At 39.8% G+C, this 22500-nt stretch overlaps 1 protein-coding gene and 3 long non-coding RNA genes across 12 annotated transcripts in view; 2 read left to right on the plus strand and 2 right to left on the minus strand.

Annotated features, from left to right (window-relative positions):
- LOC129712549 (uncharacterized) overlaps window positions 1-13285 on the minus strand; it is a 35769-nt gene extending 22484 nt beyond the window's left edge. Inside the window, exons 1-2 of one of the 5 annotated variants that reach the window (XR_008726076.1) lie at window positions 12862-13285; window positions 10209-10280 (exon numbers count right to left, since the gene is read on the minus strand). This is a non-coding gene — a long non-coding RNA (uncharacterized LOC129712549). Of the gene's footprint in view, window positions 1-10208; window positions 10281-11426; window positions 11452-12165; window positions 12355-12861 lie in introns of those variants that run through there. The other 4 variants (XR_008726077.1, XR_008726075.1, XR_008726079.1 and 1 more) reach the window with 4 other exon arrangements.
- On the plus strand, window positions 6488-11549 carry LOC129712550 (uncharacterized). The gene is made up of 3 exons (XR_008726080.1): window positions 6488-7294; window positions 9593-9660; window positions 11273-11549. It is a non-coding gene; the product is annotated as an uncharacterized LOC129712550 (long non-coding RNA).
- On the plus strand, window positions 12489-15529 carry LOC129712551 (uncharacterized). Its single transcript, XR_008726081.1, has 3 exons — window positions 12489-12627; window positions 15118-15186; window positions 15289-15529. It is a non-coding gene; the product is annotated as an uncharacterized LOC129712551 (long non-coding RNA).
- A 4386-nt stretch (window positions 15530-19915) lies between these two features.
- The window catches only part of LOC129712552 (COUP transcription factor 2), an 11326-nt gene continuing 8741 nt past the window's right edge, over window positions 19916-22500 (minus strand). For all 5 annotated transcript variants that reach the window (XM_055661043.1, XM_055661042.1, XM_055661040.1 and 2 more), the window contains exon 3: window positions 19916-22246. In XM_055661043.1, coding sequence (XP_055517018.1) covers window positions 21972-22246 — 275 coding nt within the window. In that variant the 3' untranslated portion in view covers window positions 19916-21971. The remainder of the gene's footprint in view (window positions 22247-22500) is intronic.

A 22500-nucleotide genomic window follows, 5' to 3' on the forward strand; every position in this document is an offset into this window, starting at 1 on the left:
TTTTAAAACAAAGTGCAGGCAGAGAGGATGTTAGCATTTGCAGCGTCGTTTACAACTTTGGAGTATTTTTGCTTTCAGGCGGCGCACTATTTGGGTGCAAGTATCAATATTGTCGCCCCCCCCCCCCCCCCCAACCAAGATCCCCCCCCCCCCCCCCCCCCCCCGCCTCACCCCCCATCTCCAAACCCCATCGCCACCGCCCCAACGAATACACACACACACACACACACACACACACACACACACACACACACAGGGGGTTTGGACCGTAGACTATGTCATTAGATCGAATGGCAAGTCTTTATGGGAAGTGTTTTGCATAATTACATGCCATAGCCGGAATACTAACCCCGAAATTTTATGGGTCACAAAACTTCAACAATTGCCACATTATTGTCCAAGACGCGAAGTACGCCACTATCGGCTCGGAGAGAAAGTAGATTTAGATAAATCTAAGAATGCGAAGCCGAAATTTTCTCAGAACCCTAAGAAGAGAGATTATTTCAATTTGACAACTTGTTTACTTACAGCTACCCAGTTCAACGAACTTCAGCGCTCCCTGATTAATGCCGCATCGCGATCCGATAGACAACTCCATCAAAGAATTAGGCCGAAAGGCTCCCTTTTCAAAACTGCATTTTTTTTTTTTTTTTACCACCGTTAGCTTTGTGCAGCAGTAATTAAGATATTCTTATCTGGGGAGACAGTTTCTCTGGTAACTGAATAATATTTTGTCTTTGATATAAACTTTTGACAGTTATCGCGTCAAGTTAGATAGTTCTTGCAAATACCCGCTTTAAAAAAAAATGAATGGGAGTGGTATGAAACTTAATGTATCAGTGGAGACCGAACCCTGATATGAAGAGTTCCCAAATTTGTTTTTGTTTTAATATTTGTATAAAAAAACGTTATAGATGTCTTGGCGTAATCCAATTATTTCGATTTTGAAATGCTATCATATTGCCGTATATTTAATTCGCAATACTCGTGACACATAACGATGAGCAAACGCACTTAAATTGTGTCTATCCGATTCACACCAGTATATTTATTTATCTCTATTCAATTTTGAATTATGAGAATAGATTTATGTTGCATAATATAGGTGTAATCATGTATAATACACACAATAATAGTTTGTAATGCTACATTGGTTCTTGTTCTTCAACTTGAAATTATTCCATATCGTTCTCTTGTTTTGATCTCAAATTCTCGTCATTCGGATTTTGAGTAAAGAGGTTTCTGCGGATATGTTGGGCTCGTTTATTAGAGGAGATGAAAGAGAAGAGAATAGCAAGTGCATCGATTGTGGCAAAAATTCGTTACAGATGCACTTTCTGTGTATATTTCCAGTTATTCCTGACACGATTGAGTTGGGATAAATAATTCAGATTAACGTGTTTCATTCTCTCTCTCTCTCTCTCTCTCTCTCTCTCTCTCTCTCTCTCTCTCTCTCTCTCTCTCTCTCTCTCTCTCTCTCTCTCTCTCTCTCTCTCTCTCCTCTCTCTCTCTCTCTCTCTCTCTCTCTCCCTCTCTCTCTCTCTCTCTCTCTCTCTCTCTCTCCCCCCCCCCTCCTCCCCTCTCCCTCTCTCTCTCTCTCCCTCCCTCTCCCCTCTCTCTCAGTTGCTAAAGATCCTAGCGGAATATCTCCTTCACACAAACTTCCAATATAATTTGGTTTCAGGGGATTTATTAAAACAGCTTCATGCGAAACGTGTTCCTCTCTGGCACCTGTGGCATCACCATCTGCGGAGGGTCATTGCAACAAAAAAGGTTTGAACTGATAACAAGGTGAATTTTTGATGAGGTTCGAATTTCATCAAAAATCATCAGCCACTGAAGTGTCCATCATGATAGATATCCCCCAGCACCTAACCCGGCCAGAAAAAAATATTGTTAGGACGATGAAATTCCAGTGATTGTTATACGTCTTTGGGCCGTTTAAATATTTAGTTCTATTTCGCTGTAGGTATTCATTTGTTTGGTTAATGAATAAAGATAGTCACATATTTTCATTAGAACAGTCTACGCTCATTTGTTTAGAATGAAGGTCTTTTTTCAACGATGGGTGACGACATTTTTCAAAGTATGTTCAATTGGTGCATAACTTCGGAACTGAGGTTCACAAGTAACACGAATAAGTAAACTTATTTTTCACGGGCAAAGATATAGAATCAGTGGGGAAAGAGTTTCCAGTACAAACGAAGGGAAGCAGTGCACGAAACTTTAAAAACAGAACAATCAGAAGAGGGACTTCACTGTTGTGCCGTTCAACAGGTGCCATGTAGAAGCTACCATGACGTACACAATCTGCAAACTTCTAAGACATGTTAAGCTTTCAATTATTTTTGTTTCCTCCATTATATCGGAGCCGCCCAATGGTGATAGAAAATAGCCTCTATTAATGACACGTTATGTTTTTTGCTGATAGCAATTTCGCACAATATAAACACAAACTACATTGAAACAATCTATGGGGTTGATTTTGTGGAGCATTCTTTACAGACACTGGCCATTTCACAGATTATTTTATTGATTTCTAAAGCATTTTGTTTGTATAACGCATGCAATACCATGCATGATACGTCTCCATACTGTATCTAAAAAACCCACAAAATTAAGGAGCACGGTATCCAAATGGCCGAGGCTAGGTTGATATCATGGTGTATTAACATCAAACGTTTAATAATAGTCAATATCATTGGTATCTTAACTAATAGGATTCAATACCCTGGGAGATATTATTGTGGACCTTACATCGGCTGACCATAAATTGGTTGGAGAAGGGTGGAGATTGGGGATATCGCTTTTGATTTGTATAACTTTATTTATTTTTTAGTTACTCGTGCCCGATTTTATTTTCCCGAGTCTTCACCCAATTGACCTGAGCGTTAAGGCTATTTGGGAAGATACATCAATTGCACAGATGGCTTCAGATAGTTGCAAGAAGCCACTCCGCCTGTAATCATAATCGTTAATATGTCACCTTCGAATTAAATAACAAGAAACAGATTCTGCGAATGTGTACTCGAAATTCTTTATTGATATGGAAGTAGCAGTCGAATATACCTTTATGGTGAAATATACATAATTTGTTGAGATCAATCCGTGTAAGAAAAGTGCAATTATTGTGTTAGAATGATGAAATATTTTAAAGCATTTAGTGAAATCCGTTTTTATTTTGTCCATACAAACACGCACATGTACATTTACATTCATGTAACCGCACACACGACCAATGTTCTAATATACAGTAACATTGAATTAAAAGATGCGTAGGTCGTAGTACAGATCATTTCCTGATGAAACATCGTTTTTCTTCGACCTGCCACGTTATCACTTATTTAAAAATCAACTTTAATGGCGTAAAATTATCGAGAATGAAACACGGTTTTACGAGGAAAATATTCATCTTCCTTTTTGTCCCATTTGCTTGAAATCCGCATGGAAAATAAGGTGTTTTCTAGCCTAAATTCGGCAGCGAGAAAGAAAGAAGTATAAAGAACAAATCGATTGGCTCTGGCCGTTATTATATTAATGCATCGACACTGACAACCTGACTATTGTGAAGATTGTAAGAAAACAGGAAATTAGAAAAATGAGAGAGCTTGATTGAAATGTACACTCAGAAGGCAGACTATAAAAAGCACTGGCAGATTGATTATTAATTTCTAACAATGCCCCCTGTCCCAGGAACACAACTGTTGTTTATTTCAATACGGAGAATAGAAGTTTAATTTGATATCTGCAATATTTGGGTATAAATTATTATTTTGCATGTTAAGAAAGTGTAAAAAAATAATCAATTGTACAGGTTAATTCGTGTATTTATGGTTTTAAAATAAAATTGCACGCTGCATTCAATTAAATTAAAATAATCAGAAATAAATAGTCAGCATTTATGATCCAAATTGCACATGTTTTCGATTATAATGTATGTAAAAATTAGTTGTTCCTGCTCGCTTTTATTTCAAAGGAGATCGCTCTCTGATCAATTCGAACGATTTCAATGTGGGATGATCAGAAGTGGAATTATATGGTGTAATTGTGTCGATGTTGCCTGTTTGTTGCGTGATGCTCGGTTGAAACGGTTAGATTGGTACTCAAGAGTTATGTCAGTGCTTTTCAATTACAATCTATCATTTCCGTTAACGTCGTGTAGAAAACATAGTTCCATTGATTAGCCTTTTCGCCTGTTTCTCCTTTAGTTATCAGGACCTTGGGCGAATTCGTGGTACGACTTCACTTATCACATTTAAGAGATTTTAATTCCGAAATGTCACTTTAAATTTCGCAAGACAAACAGTGTTCTCGACATATTATATTAAACGAAACTGGTGTACAAATGAATGTCTTTCACTTCATTTTGTACTGGCAAAGGAAAGGAATAAAGATACAACTATTGACAACCGCCTTGTATAATGGCACCAAATCAGCACTCTATTCTTTAAAGAAAACTTTTTGTTTAGTTTTCCAAAATTAATTTTTAATTCGGCAAACTTTTATTTTCTGATGAAAATGCACCGGATGCATTTTGCACCAAAAATGATTTTGATAAAGAAGCAGGTGGGGCGAACTATGTTTTTACAATTATAACAACGTTGGTTTTGCGTTGACCACAATTTAATTTTGAAATTTGATATTACAACATCCAGGGGATTGAGCCTTATAGAACATAACCTTCTATAAGGGCCAGCGCCTCCTAGTACCTGACTGGGTATTAACTCGGAGAGACGCTTCGAAAGATTCTACACAGTACCGCACAACATTTAAAAAACAAACCATATATCATGAAAACGCAGAGTTTAAAAGAAAATGGGCCCGCAACAATTTCGTGTTTGTCGGCAATAGTCCAACCTAAAATACTAACTTAGTAATGATCCCACAAAATAAAATGTATACGTGCTTAAGTACGTTAATAAACACAAGCTCACTTGAAAATCAAACGATTGTTCACTTTGAGAAATTATACTGATAGCTACGATTTTTTATTCATCGAGAATTAATAATATTTCACGAGCCAAGCTATAGAACATAAAGTTAAATAACTACAAACTATAAAGATTGAACTGACTTTCTTTGGCATGGTGCAACATTTGCCATTGCAAATGTAATCTCAATATTCTGTCGCATTTCATAAATGTTGATCGTTTAAGGATATCATTATTTTATTTTACTATAGTCAGCTCCAAAAACTTTCCCTTACACAACTTTGTTTTATTATCTCGAAAGATTTTATTTTAGGAAATAAAGCATTAAAGGGCAACAACGAGAGCATCGTTTCACTTGTAAATAGGGAGCCCACAGCGAGATTAAACATTCAGCTCGAGAAGATAGTTTGTTGTTGGTCTAGGGTCGGGTGTGGGGGTGGCACGGTGGGATTACAGTATTAGACTTATTTTGGTGGGCTATTCTATAATTGCATACTTATATATTTGACACATATTCAGTAATGCAACGATTCAAAAATAATCACATTTTTTTAAAATCCTGGGCCTTATTTTGCAGTTGATTTTGTGTATTTCACTAACACCCCATGGCTGAGCAAATGTGGCTATCTTGGAAATGGAAACAATGTAAGAAAAAAACCCACAGTGAATACACACACAGTCTGTGCAGATATAAATAAATAGAGTGCGCATTTTCTAATCTCTGGCTTTTATTCGAACAAAGAATAACTCAAATCAAAATCTGACTAAGTTTAGAGACTCCATTGTTAGCCAGACACTCGGTAAACGAACAAAAAGACGACTCGCAACCAGGATCAAATTAAGGAAACCCCTTTGTGCAAAATATCGCCTTCTTCGCAAATATTTGTTCTAACTATTGCTCTAAAAATAACTTTTAATCCGCGACGCTCTTCGCCGCTCGGACCTTGCGACGTGAAATTGCGATGTGCAAATTGTAAGGGGTTCGGTGGGGTTTTATTTTACGAAGGATCCAGCGAAATATCAATGAGATTTGATCACATTTTATGGATGCCAAACAAATTCTGCAGTGTAGGGTCCTTTTGTGTTGGCTGTTGTACCGTCTAGGAAAGTACAGCAGGCAAACCACAGATATTAGCGCCACCCCGCTGTCATCCGTGGGATGTGCAGTTCAAAACCAGGGAGTGGATCAAACAGTCTCTCAAATATGACACATACATCGTTACCCTTTGTAACTTTTCATTAAATGATTGAACCTCTTATTAGACGCCAACAGCACTATCCTTTTTGACGTGCTGATCCTGAACCGCTCATATTGAAATATTCCTTTGCTCGAAGAGTCTGCAGTTTGACGTTAAACGGCAAAGTTATATAATACCAATTAAATCTATTAATAACCCATTATAAATGATATAAATGTCAATATTAAAAACATAAATATATGTACCAAAACCTAGTCCTTATTAGAGCGGGTGTTCGATCAATTTATCGGTCCAAACGTATGATATAAAATGTTATTTAATATAACAGCAGTCCCCCCTCCCCCCCCCCCCACATTGCCATTGACCAACTTTTTAAGGGTACTTTTAGGCTACGAGTGTAAGGTTGAATCCTGGTGCTGTTAAACTTCCCTGCCACAAACGCAAAGCAAGACAGAGGAGTTTGTATTACAACTGTGTCATAGTGTTACACCGATGCAAAACATATAGCCAGAGGGGCCGCTAATGATTACAGTATAAAACTCGGCTCCAAAAGACCAGGCAGCCGAGAAACTAGCCATTATTAATTCAGTGGTCAGGCACTTATCCAACTCTCTCTGGACTATAAAACAAGAAACACATATCACTCCAACATAAAGATTTTTAAAATATGATGCTTTATGTCCCAATGCTGATTAAAAACTTTTTCTCTCTCTTCTTTTCAACACGGCTTTCACTCTTTATACAGCTGATTTCCTTTCGGGCACCATGTTACAAGGCTATTAGCAGCAAATTATCCCAGCGATTTCGCTATTACATTACAAATTTATTTTACGTGGCGCACCGTCAAAGCGTTCCTGCCGCTTTTTTTCACGGAATGGGTAATTGCAAAGATCCAGATGGAATAGGTCTTCTAGATTTGACAAGGCATTTGTCATTTTAAAGTACCACATACCGAATTTAAGACAAGCCTTTTTTGTGAATCAAGTTTCCTAACAATTCAGATGATATTCAATACAGTGTCAGCAAACTAATTTCTGGCGATGAAAGATGTTTAAAAAAAAAAAAGTTTGACACGATTTTACTGCAGGACCGTCATTATTGAGGTTGAGAACTTTAACAGGATGGCGCTACGTCGTAAATCTTACCTTACCGTTTTACTAAAAGGTATTTGAATTTAATATTAAAGGCTGGGAAGTGTGGGAATATTTATAAATAGGAAGATGGCGGAAGTTCTCTCCGAACCTTCTTTATACGCTATTAATTTCAAAGTGAATCGACGCTCAGTTTTTTTTAAAATACCGATCAAAACGATGATGGCCCTTGTTACATCAATGCATTTTTCTTTTTGTCAGCGTGCGTGCATTATCTTTGAAATATTTTCCAGAAATATCCCCTACAATATCTTCCGAATTTATCAAGTATTGAATGGCATAATTCAATGGATTTGAATTAAGTGGGCCACACAAAAAAAAACATGTCGAGGATTCACTGCCTCGAAATGGTCTACAGCAACATTGAACATCAAGTCGCTGGGACTATTTCTGTAGAAGTGTTAATGAAATATATCCCTGATACTAACCAGTTCTGTGACTTACAGGTTCAGACATTGCAAGATGTGGGACATCTTTGGCATTAAATTTGATTTTTGTCATTGCAAATACATTACAAATATCCGTCCTCCCCCCCTCCCCCAACCCACTGTTAATATTAATAAACATGGCCTCGTCGTACTTGGCCTTAAAAATATATACATTCAAGCATTCTGGCTTATTAATACATTGAACAATGTAATAATGTGAAATATTCTCCCTGTACTGCACTGACGCCTCGATCTTACTGATTCGTTCTAGTTCTATTCGAAAGCTGCCCGTTTTGCTATTTTTAATAAGTCTTGGTTTACGTCTGATTGTCCCTGATATTGGAATAAATGCAATTGTTCAGAGTCACGTGCTCGGCCGGAATTTCAACCTCAGATCCGATTTAATTTGCTCGCTCCGAGCAAGCTTTAATCGTCCGGATCTTTGAGGTGAAAGAAGAGATGGGAGGGGGGAGAAGAAAAAAAACAGAAATTAAAAGAAACACGAGCATTATTGAAACACACACACAAAGACAGAGAGAGACAGAGAGAGACAGAGAGAGAGAGAGAGAGAGAGGGAGAGACAGAGAGAGAGGAGAGAGATAGAGAGAGAGAGAGAGAGAGAGAGAAAGTGAGAGACAGAGAGAGAGAGACAGAGAGAGAGAGAGAGAGAGAGAGAGAGAGAGATAGAGAGAGAGAGAGAGAGAGAGAGTAGGTGTGAACGCCTATGAAGCAGAAAACAAAGTACAGAATCCATCCTCTGGACTTGCAGACAAGAGAGCCGATATTCTTGATATACACACTATATGTATATCAGCGTAAAGAAATCAGTGCTAAAGAAATATATTATGTAATATTTGCAGCAGATGAAATCAATAAATGCTGAGATATTAAACATATCGCCAGGCCATTTAACTCTGCGTTGCAGCCATATGGATTGGACTACTTGGGCAGCAGATGAGTAATATCAAAGCAAATAACCTGCCATATTTCCCCGCACATGTCCAATAATCTAATACCTTAATGAAATGAAAATGTTTCTCTGCATTCGGCAGATACATTGTACAAACTTTAAATCCAACCCAGTTCATTATTTTCCTTATTTCTTTTTTTAATACCAAGGCTGGGTCACAATAGTTAAAACTGCCGTCCTAGAATTATTTACTGATACTTGCAAAAAACAGTGGCACTTATCGGCGTCCACCGAATGGCGGCAGTTGATAGTCTGCCACGAAGCAGCCATTTTTTTAATCTCTTGAAAGTCGTGCCTGGGTAAAGTATTGATACAAGAAAATGATCCGCCTCGCAATTGGATGGGATTGTGTTTTATTGCTAAAACAGACAAAACCGTATAATGACAGAAACTGGAGCCTTAGAGTCAGCGTGTCAAACTAAATCTACCATAAATAACACTGTGAATTAAATGTTTTAGATATTACTCTATCGTGTTCCATTTAAATCGGCTCCTAGGCAGTAGGTAGCTATAATCTACGGTTGAAACGATGATTAGTGTTTCATTTGACCATCTGATATCTATTTAGACATAATACGATTGCAAAATATTTGGCTAAGTTCATCAAATTAATCGACATTTTATTCTAACCCAACACATTATTTTTGCTCCTTGTATTTCGGTAGAATAGAATATACTGGTTAGATGTTTCATTCCACATACAATTTCCTCTTAGGCAACAGAGGCATGAAACGTCTTTAATTGTGGCAATGATACCGTGACAATCTACTTCCACACTTCCCTGAGTTTTTCACACTTTCAAAAAAATATTCTGCATATTTTCGCAGAAACTTTCTTGAAGATTATTCTCCGTGCAAACTGCAGACAATAAATCCGCTAAGGATTCGGTGTGACTGATGTTAATGTTTTACAGATTTTGCATATTATTTGAAGGCAGCAAGCAGATGTGGGTGAAGAATATGCCATCAATACACAAAATGTGTGAGTCACTCTGTTAATAAATTATTACTGGCCATCGATGTAATAACCAGATTTGAAAGGATGCTACAAGGATTAACCACATGCAATATCACCATATGACGCCTGATTCTGTCTGATGTTAGAAGTTTAAATCTTCCCCATGATCTAATGAATAGATCCAATTCATACTGTTTTCGGGGCAATTCATGGAAATGTTAACATTTAACTATTTTTACCCAGATAAATCTAATTAATCAACACACTTTCAAAGTTGAAAAGGGAAACATTTGTGTTTTAAAGGCTGTGGGGATTTTTTTTTTGTAGTAACATTTGTCGCAATTAAACTGGACATTATATTGACCAATGTACGCTGGCGCAAACGTGTGATCGTTACAGCCGAAACATGTCACACGACCACTTAGAAACGGTATATATAACGCTTTGCCAGCTATTGAAATGCATTTTGTGTCATGTGTGTTGCCATTATTTCCCCGTTGAATCACTTTGAAAATGTAGTCCATAAAAAAAGTTGTGTTTTTGACACGGTAAAAAAATATTTCTTTCATAACCTGATCGTGCATTGTGCGCCACTTGTGTCGCTGAAATGTCCGAATATAAATCCCATTCAAATGAGGCGAACTCTTCAGTTGCAAGGGAAGGGAGAAAAAAAAACGGTCAAGGTAGCATTGAGCAAGAATTCCAATTTTCGTATTTCTTGAATACTTTGCGGTATTGTGCTTTATAGTAATAGGACATTAAATTGCCAATGACCCTGAACTATCGCTGGGTCTGCTTGTAAAAGCTTCGCTCGCAAGCCCAGACAAAGGTTCCATGCTCACAAATACAACCTATTTAAAGACGAGTCTGAGTCACAATACCGGGCAGAATGAATACCTCAAACTCACACACACACACAACCACATTATATATTACTAATGCATATGTCGTATGTATATATGTGTGTGTGTGTGTGTGTGTGTGTGTGATATATTTATAAGGCCTCATAGGAGATGCGGTTTCTGCTTAACTTTAATTCTCGTGGAAAGTTTGTCTCTAGCAAGCATATTTATATTCCTGATATGTCCGGGTGATAAGGTGTGTGGAGTGAATTCTTGCCTCTATCTTCGTTGCCAAGAGGTCCCAGGTCGGTGGGATTCTCTCCCCCCGGCGTTCAGGAAATCAGGGAGTAAAGAAAAATCGATGTTGTTGGGAATTGACAGAAAACTTTGATTGTCAGAATGGGGAGAAGTGGGATGAAACAAAAGGTGTCCACAGAACGAGGGGACTTTGCAGATCTTAGATACAATTTCCAATACAGAAGTGTCAGAATGCGCCGAAGGGCTTAAAGGCTTAACGTTGGCAGTAAGTTCATCATCGGAGCGTGCTATTCTTTCAGGCTTTTTAAACATCCTTTGAGACGATTGAAACCTCTCTCCCTCTCTCCCCACCACCCCCCCCCCCCCCCCCTATCTCTCTGACTTCATCCAGAAATGGGTGATGGGGGGGAGGAGGGAGGGAGGGCAGGGGGTGGATTGGTGGAATGGTGGGGGCGTGGGGGGGAGTTAGTGAGGGGGGAATGATTGTGTCCGAAGCAGCAGAGGTCGAAGTTTAACAGTATTCTCTTGACTTCCAGGTGTTCTTACAAGCCTGATTCAAGCATCGACTCTGCTCGCCTGCTCCTGGGTTTTATTTAAAGAACAAATATTGGAACATAGTGTGAGCAGGAGCCGTGTCCACCGTAAACAGCAGCAGTTTGCACTTGGTAGATACGGTACTGTACAACTTACCGTGAGGTACAGGCGAGCAGAACACACTGGCGTTCAACATTGAGGTGTAATGGAGGTTGTAGGCATGCAGTCGTTATTTTAACGGGAGCACTAACAAAATAAAATAAAAATGCAGCAATGCCATTCAGGTTGTGATATTATGCTACCAGCCCGCGTTAACAGTCCCGTAGCAGATGTATCGGTTCCAACGTTACTTATAAACAGGGGTATTAATCAAATCAATCAGTGTTGACAAATTAGAAATATTTGAAGGAACGCGTTAATTTACAACTTTGTTATTAGTTAAAAATCACCAGCATTGTAGTGGTAATTAATAACACTCTGAGTGGGAACACTTAAAGACGAATGGTTCACTCTGTATACCGGTGGTGATCAGCTCAGCTGTACCGCAACCGCGGCGAATGACGGAAAGATTCGCAAAGGGCTGGGGTTGGACGGGTCAGTCGACTGATTGAAAGAGAGCTTCCTCATGCAACGTCCGCGGGTAGGAAAGGGTGCGACGGGGGGAAAGGGTCAGATACCATGCGAGGAAAGAGGGGGGAGAGAAACGCGAATAAACGATAGGTTAACCACCGCGGGACCCAACGTATGGGCGACACCCTGTCTGAAGGGAATCTTGCGACCGCGGATTACAAGGGCACTCAGTCGGATTGAACGAACTGAACCGTCACTGCCAGTAACTTAATGAAAAATATTGTGAATAAATCTAAAACCCGCCACACAAAAAGGGCGCACTTACAACCATAACACACACGTATAAAGCATCGCATCTGGGAATGACCAATGTAACAGTCATAGATACATGGAATCTTGTTAGTTCCTTGTGGAGACTTTTGCAGGTCAGATGATTCAATGTTAAACTTTCTCTCTCTCTCTCTGTCTCACACACACATTCTCTCCCTCCTTCTCTCTACCTCCGTCTGTCTCTCCCTCCCTCTCTCTACAATTATCCCCTTTCGCGCATGCACACCATTTAAAGCCCTTCCCCCAATCTCAACCAGCGACACTTCACCATAAACTTCAGTTAAAATATTCTTTCCCGTGTGTGTCTGTGTGTGTGTGTGTGTGTGTGTGTGTGTGTGTGTGTGTGTGTGTGTGTGTGTGTGTGTGTGTGTGTGTGTGTGTGTGTGTGTGTGTGTGTGTGTGTGTGTTTTGCCGTTCGCCTCATTTACACACACCCTTCTGAAAAATGACCATCTATGTATTTATTTATTTATTTATTTATTTATGTATTTGTTTATTTATTTATTTATCCCCACCCCACCCCACCCCTATCCCTCTCACCCACGCTCCTCCGTCCCATTTCCACTACTTGGCTCAAATCACAGCAGGTTCTAACTACTTGAAATTCACCAAAATAATGACGGTTTCAGAACGATAAATCATCGTCTCCATGTAAACCTTGGAGGGGCTGTTTAGAAAAGAGCTTGCTTACTGTGATTGTGCGTGGTGCTTCGTTTCCTCTCCGTTCCCTTTCCACGTCCCTCCTGCGAGTTGCCAGTCCCGTACTTTACATTGGAATCTCTCTTTTTTTTAAGTTGTACTTTTTTTTATCGGTCGCAACTTTTTTTGTCTCTCTGTCTCTGGTTTATTTTTTTTTAAGTTGTTCGGCGCACACTTGGCTTACTAAGTCGTAGCGTGCCGCACAAAAGGAGCTACGGAATGAGATTTATGGGCTTCCAAATGAAAAGATTCATTCGACATAAGAGGTTAACACAAAGTTCGTATGACCGTGACTAGCATTGGCAAAATGCAGCGCCGACTCAGCACAAAGGCAGTTCAAAGGAGCCTTTAAACACACGCAGACACACACACACAGGGACACAGACACACACACACACACGCACAGAGAGAAAGAAACACACAAACAGGCACACACACACACAAAAGGGACACACACACACACACACACACGCACACACACACACACACACACACACACACACACACACACACACACACACACACACACACACACACACAAACAGACACACACACACAGACACACACACACACACACACACACACACACACACACAGACACACACACACACACACACACACACACACACACACACACACACACACACACAGACACACACACACACAGACACACACACACACACACACACACACACACACACACACACACACACACACACACACACACACACACACACACACACACGCACACACGCACACACAAACACACACACACACACACACAGACACACACACACAGACACACACAGGGACACACACACACACACACACACACACACACACACACACACACACACACACACACACACACACACACACACACACACACACACACACACACACACACACACACACACACACACACACACACACACACACATACACCAGTAGGAACTGCGATTTTCATATTCCTGCTATAGTTATCAAGCCCAGGCCTCCTTTTGTTCGCCGTTTGCAGTGTTGCCCCCCACCTCCACCCCTCTCCCCTCCCCTCATATACACACCCTCTCATTCCCTCAATCTGAACTTTGCCACTTTAGTGTCGACTAAATCTCATCTAATGCCCAGCGCTTAAAGAGAAAGCGAGAGGCCGGGGTCTTGAACGAAGAGCCAGTGATGAAAGGGACGAAATATAATTCGAGGTGGGGAGGGGGGTCAAGGGAATGGGAATAAATGGGGGAGGAGGAGGAGAGGACACATAATAAAATAAATAAAGGAAAGAAAAATGAGGCTATGAAAATCTATTTCTAAATGGAATAATTGTGAGGGGTGTCTTACACTTACTAGCAATATACAAACAACGACAAGTATGGAAATAAGACTCGTGTTCGGTGATTGGGTAAAGCTTTTAAATTAAGCTCAGTGCAAATGCATCAGTGTTAGTTGTCAGGGTGTAGGGTCGTGCAATGGGAATGCTAATGAGACGATATTAACCCATCCTATCCTCCCATAGCAAGGGATCGATTGTTGACCCTGGGCTCCCAGAACGTCTTATTTATGCTGCATACAAATGATATGATCAGCCTCATCTTTAGCACTAAACCACTCAAAAACCAACAACTTTTGTTAACAGTCTACTTTATATTCCCAGAGTATTCATATGAATCCGGACGGAAAATCCAAGTGTCCTTTTTAATTATTTAGTCTGTGTTAGCGTGCCTAAATGCCGTGGGGTAAATAAAAAAATAAATAAAAAAAGACTCCTAAGATTTGCAAGAACAACTTATTATCTGCCAGTTTTGTGTTGAGCAGAAGTGGGATTTGTTCAAATGCGACTTGCGGACTTTGTGGCGATGATGTCGATTTAGACTACACTCAACATTAAAGTTACAGAACTGGTATCCATGAGAATATACTCCCTTATTTTTCCCATGTCGGCGTTGATACAGATTCCTGCAATAAGCATTGCTGATATTTCATCAAATCAATCCATGTTAGACCGCTCCTCCGCAGCAGACGGGTGAAGGGACAAGTGTCAGTGGATTTTTTTAAAAGGAAAAGTTAAATAAGTGATCTAGATGTGTTGGCCCTTTTAGTGAAATTCTTGTTTGTTGAGAAGGTGGGGGTGTAATTTGCGTTTGGTGATGGTCAGCAAGAGTGAAAGTGTGCAAGAATGTACCAGTGTGCGTGATTCTTACATTTGCCCATCCTTCGTGAAACCAACGATTTTGGGGGTTTTTTTAGACAGGAGGTCAAAATGACAAAATGACCCACGGCGGGACAAACCAGAGGTACCTCTTGATAAAGTTGGATCAAGGTGAGATATTGTCGTCATTCCTTCACGGAGCGTGTACCTGTGAGCAGGTATTAGAAGCGTCTGCCCAATTTTACTGACTTCTCCAACTTTTTAATAATTCAGACGTGAACTCAGCACCAGGACACAACTATCGAGAGAGGTGCTGGACTCCATCCACACCATCGCAGAAAGTGAAGATTGACGTCGTGTGTCTTACAGTGAGCCTGGAAGATTTTCGGACCGACCTTAACAGGTGGTTTAATATCAGAGGGGTTTCAATAAAGAGGACCATTAATAATTCTGATTAAAACATGTAGCACCGGTTTACTCCTTCCATGGTGCAGGTATGAAGATGATAAATCACCCCCCCCCCCCTCCCCCTCTACTTTGAAACATTTGTGCCCTTGCCGTGTATAATTTGTGGCTGAAACCAGAAGTAGGTCCTTAAGTGACAATTCTGTGAATAGCGGGTAGATGGCACAATTTTCTAACATTTAGAGAGCACACACGCTGTGCACTAAGTCCATTTAGAAGCACTTTCTTTGTGTGCAGAGAGATAACTTGACAGACAAGCAGAACTTAGACATCTCAATGAAGCTTGTAAAAGTTCGCTCAAAGGGATTCGCAAGTGACGGGTTTATGAAGAAAAATTGAAGATGCGAAGATGGTAGAAAAGGGGAAGCGTTATTCCACGGGTTTGTCAATAAATTAATTCCCCCCTAAGAAATGTCAATTTAAACTGAAAATAAATAATGGCGATGCTTTGAGTTTTGGAGAAGTGGGCCGCGCAGAACAGACTGTTGATCGAATCCCTAATGGTGAATCTATCATTAGCATTTATTTCCTGCAAGGCGGCAGCTACAGTAAATTTATCTCGTTTTTGTAGCACTTTAATAGACATTTATTAAATGCTTTTAGAGAGAGCGTGGGGCGTCTGATTATATAAAGTCGACCATTAAAGGCGCGCGTAAGTAATCTGGTTATCGTTCTTTAAAACGTGCTTCACTTCACTGCTCCAACCAAATGTGCATTCAAGAGATGGAATTCAATCCCAACAAAACAGCCTTTTTTTTGGCACAGGAACATAATCTTTTTTCAATCACACACCTTAACTGGATCATCGTGAGTGTGTCTTGATCAGACACATGGTGTTGGGTCGTCCAATGTGCATTTCGTCATCCGGTTTTACATTTTTCATCCTGTATGTTCACGACAAACCTTGATGCGTATTTCACAGTGAAGGCAAAAATACCTGTGACAGTGGTGTGTGTGTGCGTGTGCGTGTGCGTGAGTGTGAGCGAGAAGGGAGATAGATTGTGCACTGCAGTGTGATTAGTAACAGCTCCCTTGTCGACGGGAGTTTCACCCCATCCTCCTTGCATGGCTAAAACTGTCTGAGATAGACAACCTTCTGCGGACAAAAAAATTGAAAAAAAGGGCAACCAACAATAAAACTTGTGTAAAAATGTCCTTAGAACCGTCCAGTGTTATTCTGCCCATCGCTGTCACCCCAAACAGTGCGAATCGTGGACAATTACTCGTATAAATCTCATAATTTGAGTGCCTATGGTCATTTTTAAAATATTTTACGAGTTGCTTTTAAATAAAAACATGTTAGCACTGTGTGGATGTGTACGTGTGTGCGTGTACATGGTTCATGGTTACATGGCTCTTTATTGATTATGCTTCCATTTTATAAGTGTAAGGTTGGTAAAATGCAGCTGCATATTCCAAGTTGACTCTTCCTATGTTTAAGAATAACCTTTGCACAAAATACCAGGAACGCGCTGCTGTGTCAAGCAGCGTTGGGACTTTTTTTTCCCGTGCAAACCCTCCGCTCTTTCAGAAACTTTCTGCTGAAGAAAATAAATAAATGTGACATTCGGCGAAGCAAGAGCTCATTAGTTCCCTGTGCGATCCTAATACGGGGACATAAGTGCAAATTATAGAGTTCAAACCCAGCACACGCGTTGTCAACTAAAATCAGCCCCCTAGACTTATGATACAAATTGCTGCAGAATTGCATTGCAGTCCTTGAGGTGGCGAATATAACGACAATCATCTTTGCCTTAAGACTGTATTAAAATACATTTTGTCGCGGATTATGTGTAAGGAACATCAAACAGTAGCAAAGTATTCTGTCTATTTTATAACGCCGACCTTCCTACTAAACGCCAGTGCTTTTAAAGGCCTTATCTCTAAAGAATATTCTGGATATATTTTTTGTTAATAAATACACGTATATTGATTGAGCCTACACAGGCAGACATTTCAAGCAAACTTTCTTTCATCAACTAGAATCCTGTTACAACCAATGCCCAAATTTAACTGCTTTAAAATTACTGAGTAATTAGATTGAGTTGCGTTTCACCATTAATTAGGCAACAGCGCAGTGGGGAGGCTTTGAGATTCGAGAAAATAGTTGGGAGGGGAGGGGGGTGGGGGGGGGCTTCATCTAAAGCAACTTTCAGCCCAGTTTAAATAAATAAATGCTCGCAGAGGTTTAGAATTCTGATGGTGTCTGCGTCTCACACGCTGCTAATGCCTTTCCCTTAAGTCGAACGCACGGGGAATCCAAACTTAGTTGAATCACTCGTGTCCCCTTTTCTTTATTTTGGCTTTTGTCATCGCCCCCATTAAAGCCGAGCTGCTGCAGAGGGTTGAATTTAACCCTTTTGGTCTTTGCAATTAAAAAAAAAACAAGAAATGAGGAACCGAGATGTAGAGTTTATGGGGCGTACTGATGTAAATAGAACATTGGAGATACAACTATCTCAGCGAATATACAATTATAGTTGTGTGGTTGTGTGTGTGTGTGTGTAACTCTGTATTAGTTGCAACGAGTTGAGATTGAATTGAGGCCGCCGATTTTTGCATATTTAAATGAGAATCCACAATAGGATCGCGTGAAATGTCGGCCCTTTTTTAACCTCGAGGTCTTTAAGGGGTAAAATCTGACTGTCTATCGCGAAAACAACTGCTCTTCCAGCGACAGACCCGAGCTCTCTCAATCCTCCCAGCCTTGGATCGCTCTCGGGTTACGATTGCAAATATAAGCATATATATTGTAAATATGTATATATATGTTTATATATAATGAAGCCCATGCATGTTGCCTGCTGCTAATAGTTTTATGAGAGCGGGCCTGTACGTAAATAGCAAAAGGGGGTTGAAATATGTTCCCTATTACCACTCGCCTGGAGACGGCAGCAAAAACACGACGCCATGTTGGGCCGCTAACAGGACACTAACACCAAGCTGGCTGAGCGCATACTTTCACACGCTCGATCTCCGATTACAAATACACCCCCCCCCCCCCCCTCCTTCAACCTCCCAATAAAATACATTAAAGACAAACAGGGAAAGAATGCAGCTAACTTCATGTTGCATCGCCAGCGTCTAGATTTAAAAACAGCCTTTTAGAAATCGCACAGGGTTTGAGGCAGTGCAGGTGGTGTAATATTGAGTTATATCTTCTTAATGGGGCTTTTTGTTGATGTTTAAAGATCGCCTGGCCGCGTTGTAAAACATGATCTGATATGCTTCCCCCACCCCTCAGTTTGCCGAGGTTTGGTCATTAGCGGTTAAAGGAAAATCACTTGGGTTTACTGAGCATGTCGAGTGAAGTCAGATATTGCCCAGTCCTCCCTCTCCTCGCTGCAAGGGTGTGTGTGTGTGTGTGTGTGTGAGGGAGAGAGAGAAAGAGAGAGAGTGAGAGGGAGAGAGAGAGGGAGGGAGGAGGGGCGGCATGCTGGATTCCTACAAGCTTGCAGAGCATGTTTGGCTGGTTTCTTTTAACCCCTAGCAGAGAAACGCGAAGTAAGATCAGATTTTTAAAAAGCCGCAGGAAAAAAATGGACACTTCAGGGGCTCGTCACCATATTTCAACGGCCTCAGATCTTGCCAGTTATAGTACAACCTCGTCAATTTCAATCCCTTTTGTCAGTTTCACCCCGGGTTAATTTTATTGTTCGAGAAAGGGGGGGAAACTTTTTTTTTAAAGTGTGGAAGGGGGATTTCGACGGAGGGGGGAGAGTTGGGGGGGGGATATTATAATGTATAAACTCATCTAAACTGAACGCAATTTGTGAGAAACTCCAAATAACTTTACTGTACGCAACACTCAGCCTCGAACCGTGGCACAGATTCTGTGCAGAATCGTTGATTCAGAGTTTCGAGTTATCAATATTTAAGTTGAGAAAAAATAGGGAATGAAACAGGGAGAGACTTTGTTTCATAGCCATAAATTATAATTTAATACCAAGAACAATTTACAACAAAAACGCTGTGTACAATAGCTAACACAAACAGGAGTCTGGCGTAGTAACTCCACACACATAGTACTTGCAATAAAAAACATCTGAAAAGGCTCAATCTATAAGTTAGAACAGCGTAGCAATACCCTGAAGTTAAAAAAAAGCGGGTCAGCTGCAAACGTGTTAATAATGACAATCATACATCATTTCTGGTCCATATCTGTCTCTATAACAGGTAAAGATCACTGTTCCATCAACTATACAAAATGATTCTTTTTTTTTTTGTGCAACCCATAATAAGATGATGTAGAATGCGGCCGGAAAGCCACACACAAAAAAAAGGATTTTTTTTTCTTTTTTTTTTTTTTAAAAAAAGGGGACAAAATGCAAGTTGTTAACACTGCAGCACTACCGGAGAAAGCTTGGAACCTATAGCGTGGCCAACCCAAGCCAGCTCGCTGTGTTATTATTTTTGCTTTTTGTGTGTGTATGTGTGTGTGTGTGTGTGTATATATGTATGTGTGTGTGTGTGTGTATGTGTGTGTGTTTTGCTTTTAAACAAGGGTATATGGGAGCACTGAAGCCGTACATTCGCCCAAATGTATATCCTCTATACAATCAAACATTTACATGTATGTAACAAATGTTAAATGTATTCGCGACCTGTGGCCATGCTCTCACAGTCTATTTCCATATATAAAAATTCAAATGAATTTATATTTATATACATAAAACCAGGCTCACTTGTAGTGCTACACATCAAACGCCAGCCACATCATCCTCCGTTTGAAGATCTTCCAATAACAAAAATTGGCAACCACATTTTTCCAGACATACTTTTTTTTTGGAATAAATCTCATTTAATATATTTTATTTACAATCAACACTGTTCCTAGTAGCAATTGCTTGTTTAAGTGTGTTATGTGCGTGAACTTCAGACACAATAAGCTTCAAAACAAAACCCTGACCATTAACACACATAATGATCCATGCTTCCTAACACCTGTCTAATGTACATTGGTTGCACAGGCACTTAAGTTAGAACTAAATAAGGGTCGGTGGTCAAAATCCCCATGGCATTTTGAATTTAAAAAGGAAAGGGGTACGGTGTGTCGCACAGGGGCCATTTGACGGTATATTTAGGGTGTCATCGCTAAGACCTAGAGGCAAGGAGCAGCATGAGTCCACGACTTATGCTTTCATTGAAAAAGCATGTGGTTTGTCCACTACTACAGACTGTGGCGGGAAACTATACAGTTATATAGAGTAAATAACACAAATAATGCACGGATTGTAATGACTCCAGTAAACTGCGATGTTTGACCATTGTAATGAGATTTTTTTTTTCCTTGGGTGAACATACAATTGTAACAGCGAAAAGTTCCATATATCAAATAATATTATAATCTCCGAATACTTTCATTTTTTTCTTGAATATAACACACAAGACTGACCAAACAATCCAATCATAACTTTTACAGTACAGAAATTTTGCACTTAAAAAAACCCTTCAGCTTGTATACACGACTGTAAACTCCAGATACTTAATTAACCACACGTAAAATAGTAAGTGCCGACATTGAGTTCCATGCTGAATCCAAGAAAATAAATCGTGGTTGTTTTTCCTTTAAAAGGGCTAAGGGTTTATAATTGTTACAAATGGGTGGGAAATATACAAACAGGCGTGTTTTGGAACCTCGTAAGATTCTATACTGCAACAGGAACTAAATTGAGCCACATAGACTTAATGAAAAATATTGTACTGTGTCTTGGACACATAAAGGATCTTTGCTTTCAGATATATACCCACAATGTTCTCCCGCCCCCACCCCCCACATGTCAATATTAACGAGTTTCCAACAATGGATTTTTAAATTACAAGTGTGTATCATTTAATATTGGTCTGCAGTCCATTCCCCCCCAAATTAAACGTATTTTGAGTTAACACTATAAGTGCGCTTCCAGCATTAAGTTGCGATTCTGTTTTTTTTAAAAAAAAAAACCTTTTCATCTAACATTTTAGCGGGTTCCGTTTTAATTCTTGCAGAACACATTCACGTGATACACCGTATCTGATAAGAAGCAATGGTTATATCAAAATTATTAGTAGAGAACCACAGAGGAGACTGGTTTGAAACCAGGAATAATACAAAACAGCTATAGATACATAGACACCGGACAATTTATAATAATTTGGAAAATGTCATTTTTTCTTTCCTCCTAATTTTGAAATCCTTGTTTAAATGCACTTATCTTTGTATCGATATTTCTCAAAAGTTTACAAAATAAACCAAAATAAAAGACTAAATTCCTTTTGTTACAAAATGATAAGTAGCAAGTTGTTCTGAACGACACAGAAGAGTTTTTGAATGCGTTTGTTTTTAAGTTCGTGTACAGTCATTGAAATCCACAGTCCTTTTTTTTAATTCTTCCCACTCTTCAATTTTTTTTTTGTGCGTCACATAGGTAAACTTGTAACAGCCTTTTATTTCCTCCTTTACAGAAGGAATTTGCAAAATAATGTCACTTGCCTTTTTTCCACCTTCCTATTTATTGAATCGACATATATGGCCAGTTGAAGCTGCTCCCTGATAGTAACATATCACGGATCAGGGTTTCTATGGGGGTTTTACCTACCAAGCGGACGAAGAATAATTGCTCGATGACAGAAGATGAGACGGTGCGAAGAGAAGGGAGACGGAGTAAAAGTTTTCCAAAGCGGGTCGGCTGATTCGGATACTGACTGCGAACATATTCCTCCAGAGCGCATTGCGATTTCTCCTGTAAGCTTTCTATATGGGCCACATCAGACAAGCCACACGCATCTTCATTAAGGAAAGTGGGCACAAAGGAAGGAGTGGAAAAAAAAGAGAAATATATTAGAAAAAGTGTAGGATTAAATATATGACACCCGCACTAGCATGGGACCTTTAATTAGGGAGCATAGGTTATGACCTGACCTGGCCATTGCATCTTGCAATACCGAAACCCAGCCCAGCAGACGCATATTATTACAGGCATCAAAGAATACACAAAGCACAGATATAGCAACCATTCACAGCCACATTTTACAGAATAC

This window comes from Leucoraja erinacea, chromosome 33, assembly GCF_028641065.1.
Source record: "Leucoraja erinacea ecotype New England chromosome 33, Leri_hhj_1, whole genome shotgun sequence".
In the NCBI taxonomy this organism is placed as follows: Eukaryota; Metazoa; Chordata; class Chondrichthyes; order Rajiformes; family Rajidae; genus Leucoraja; species Leucoraja erinaceus.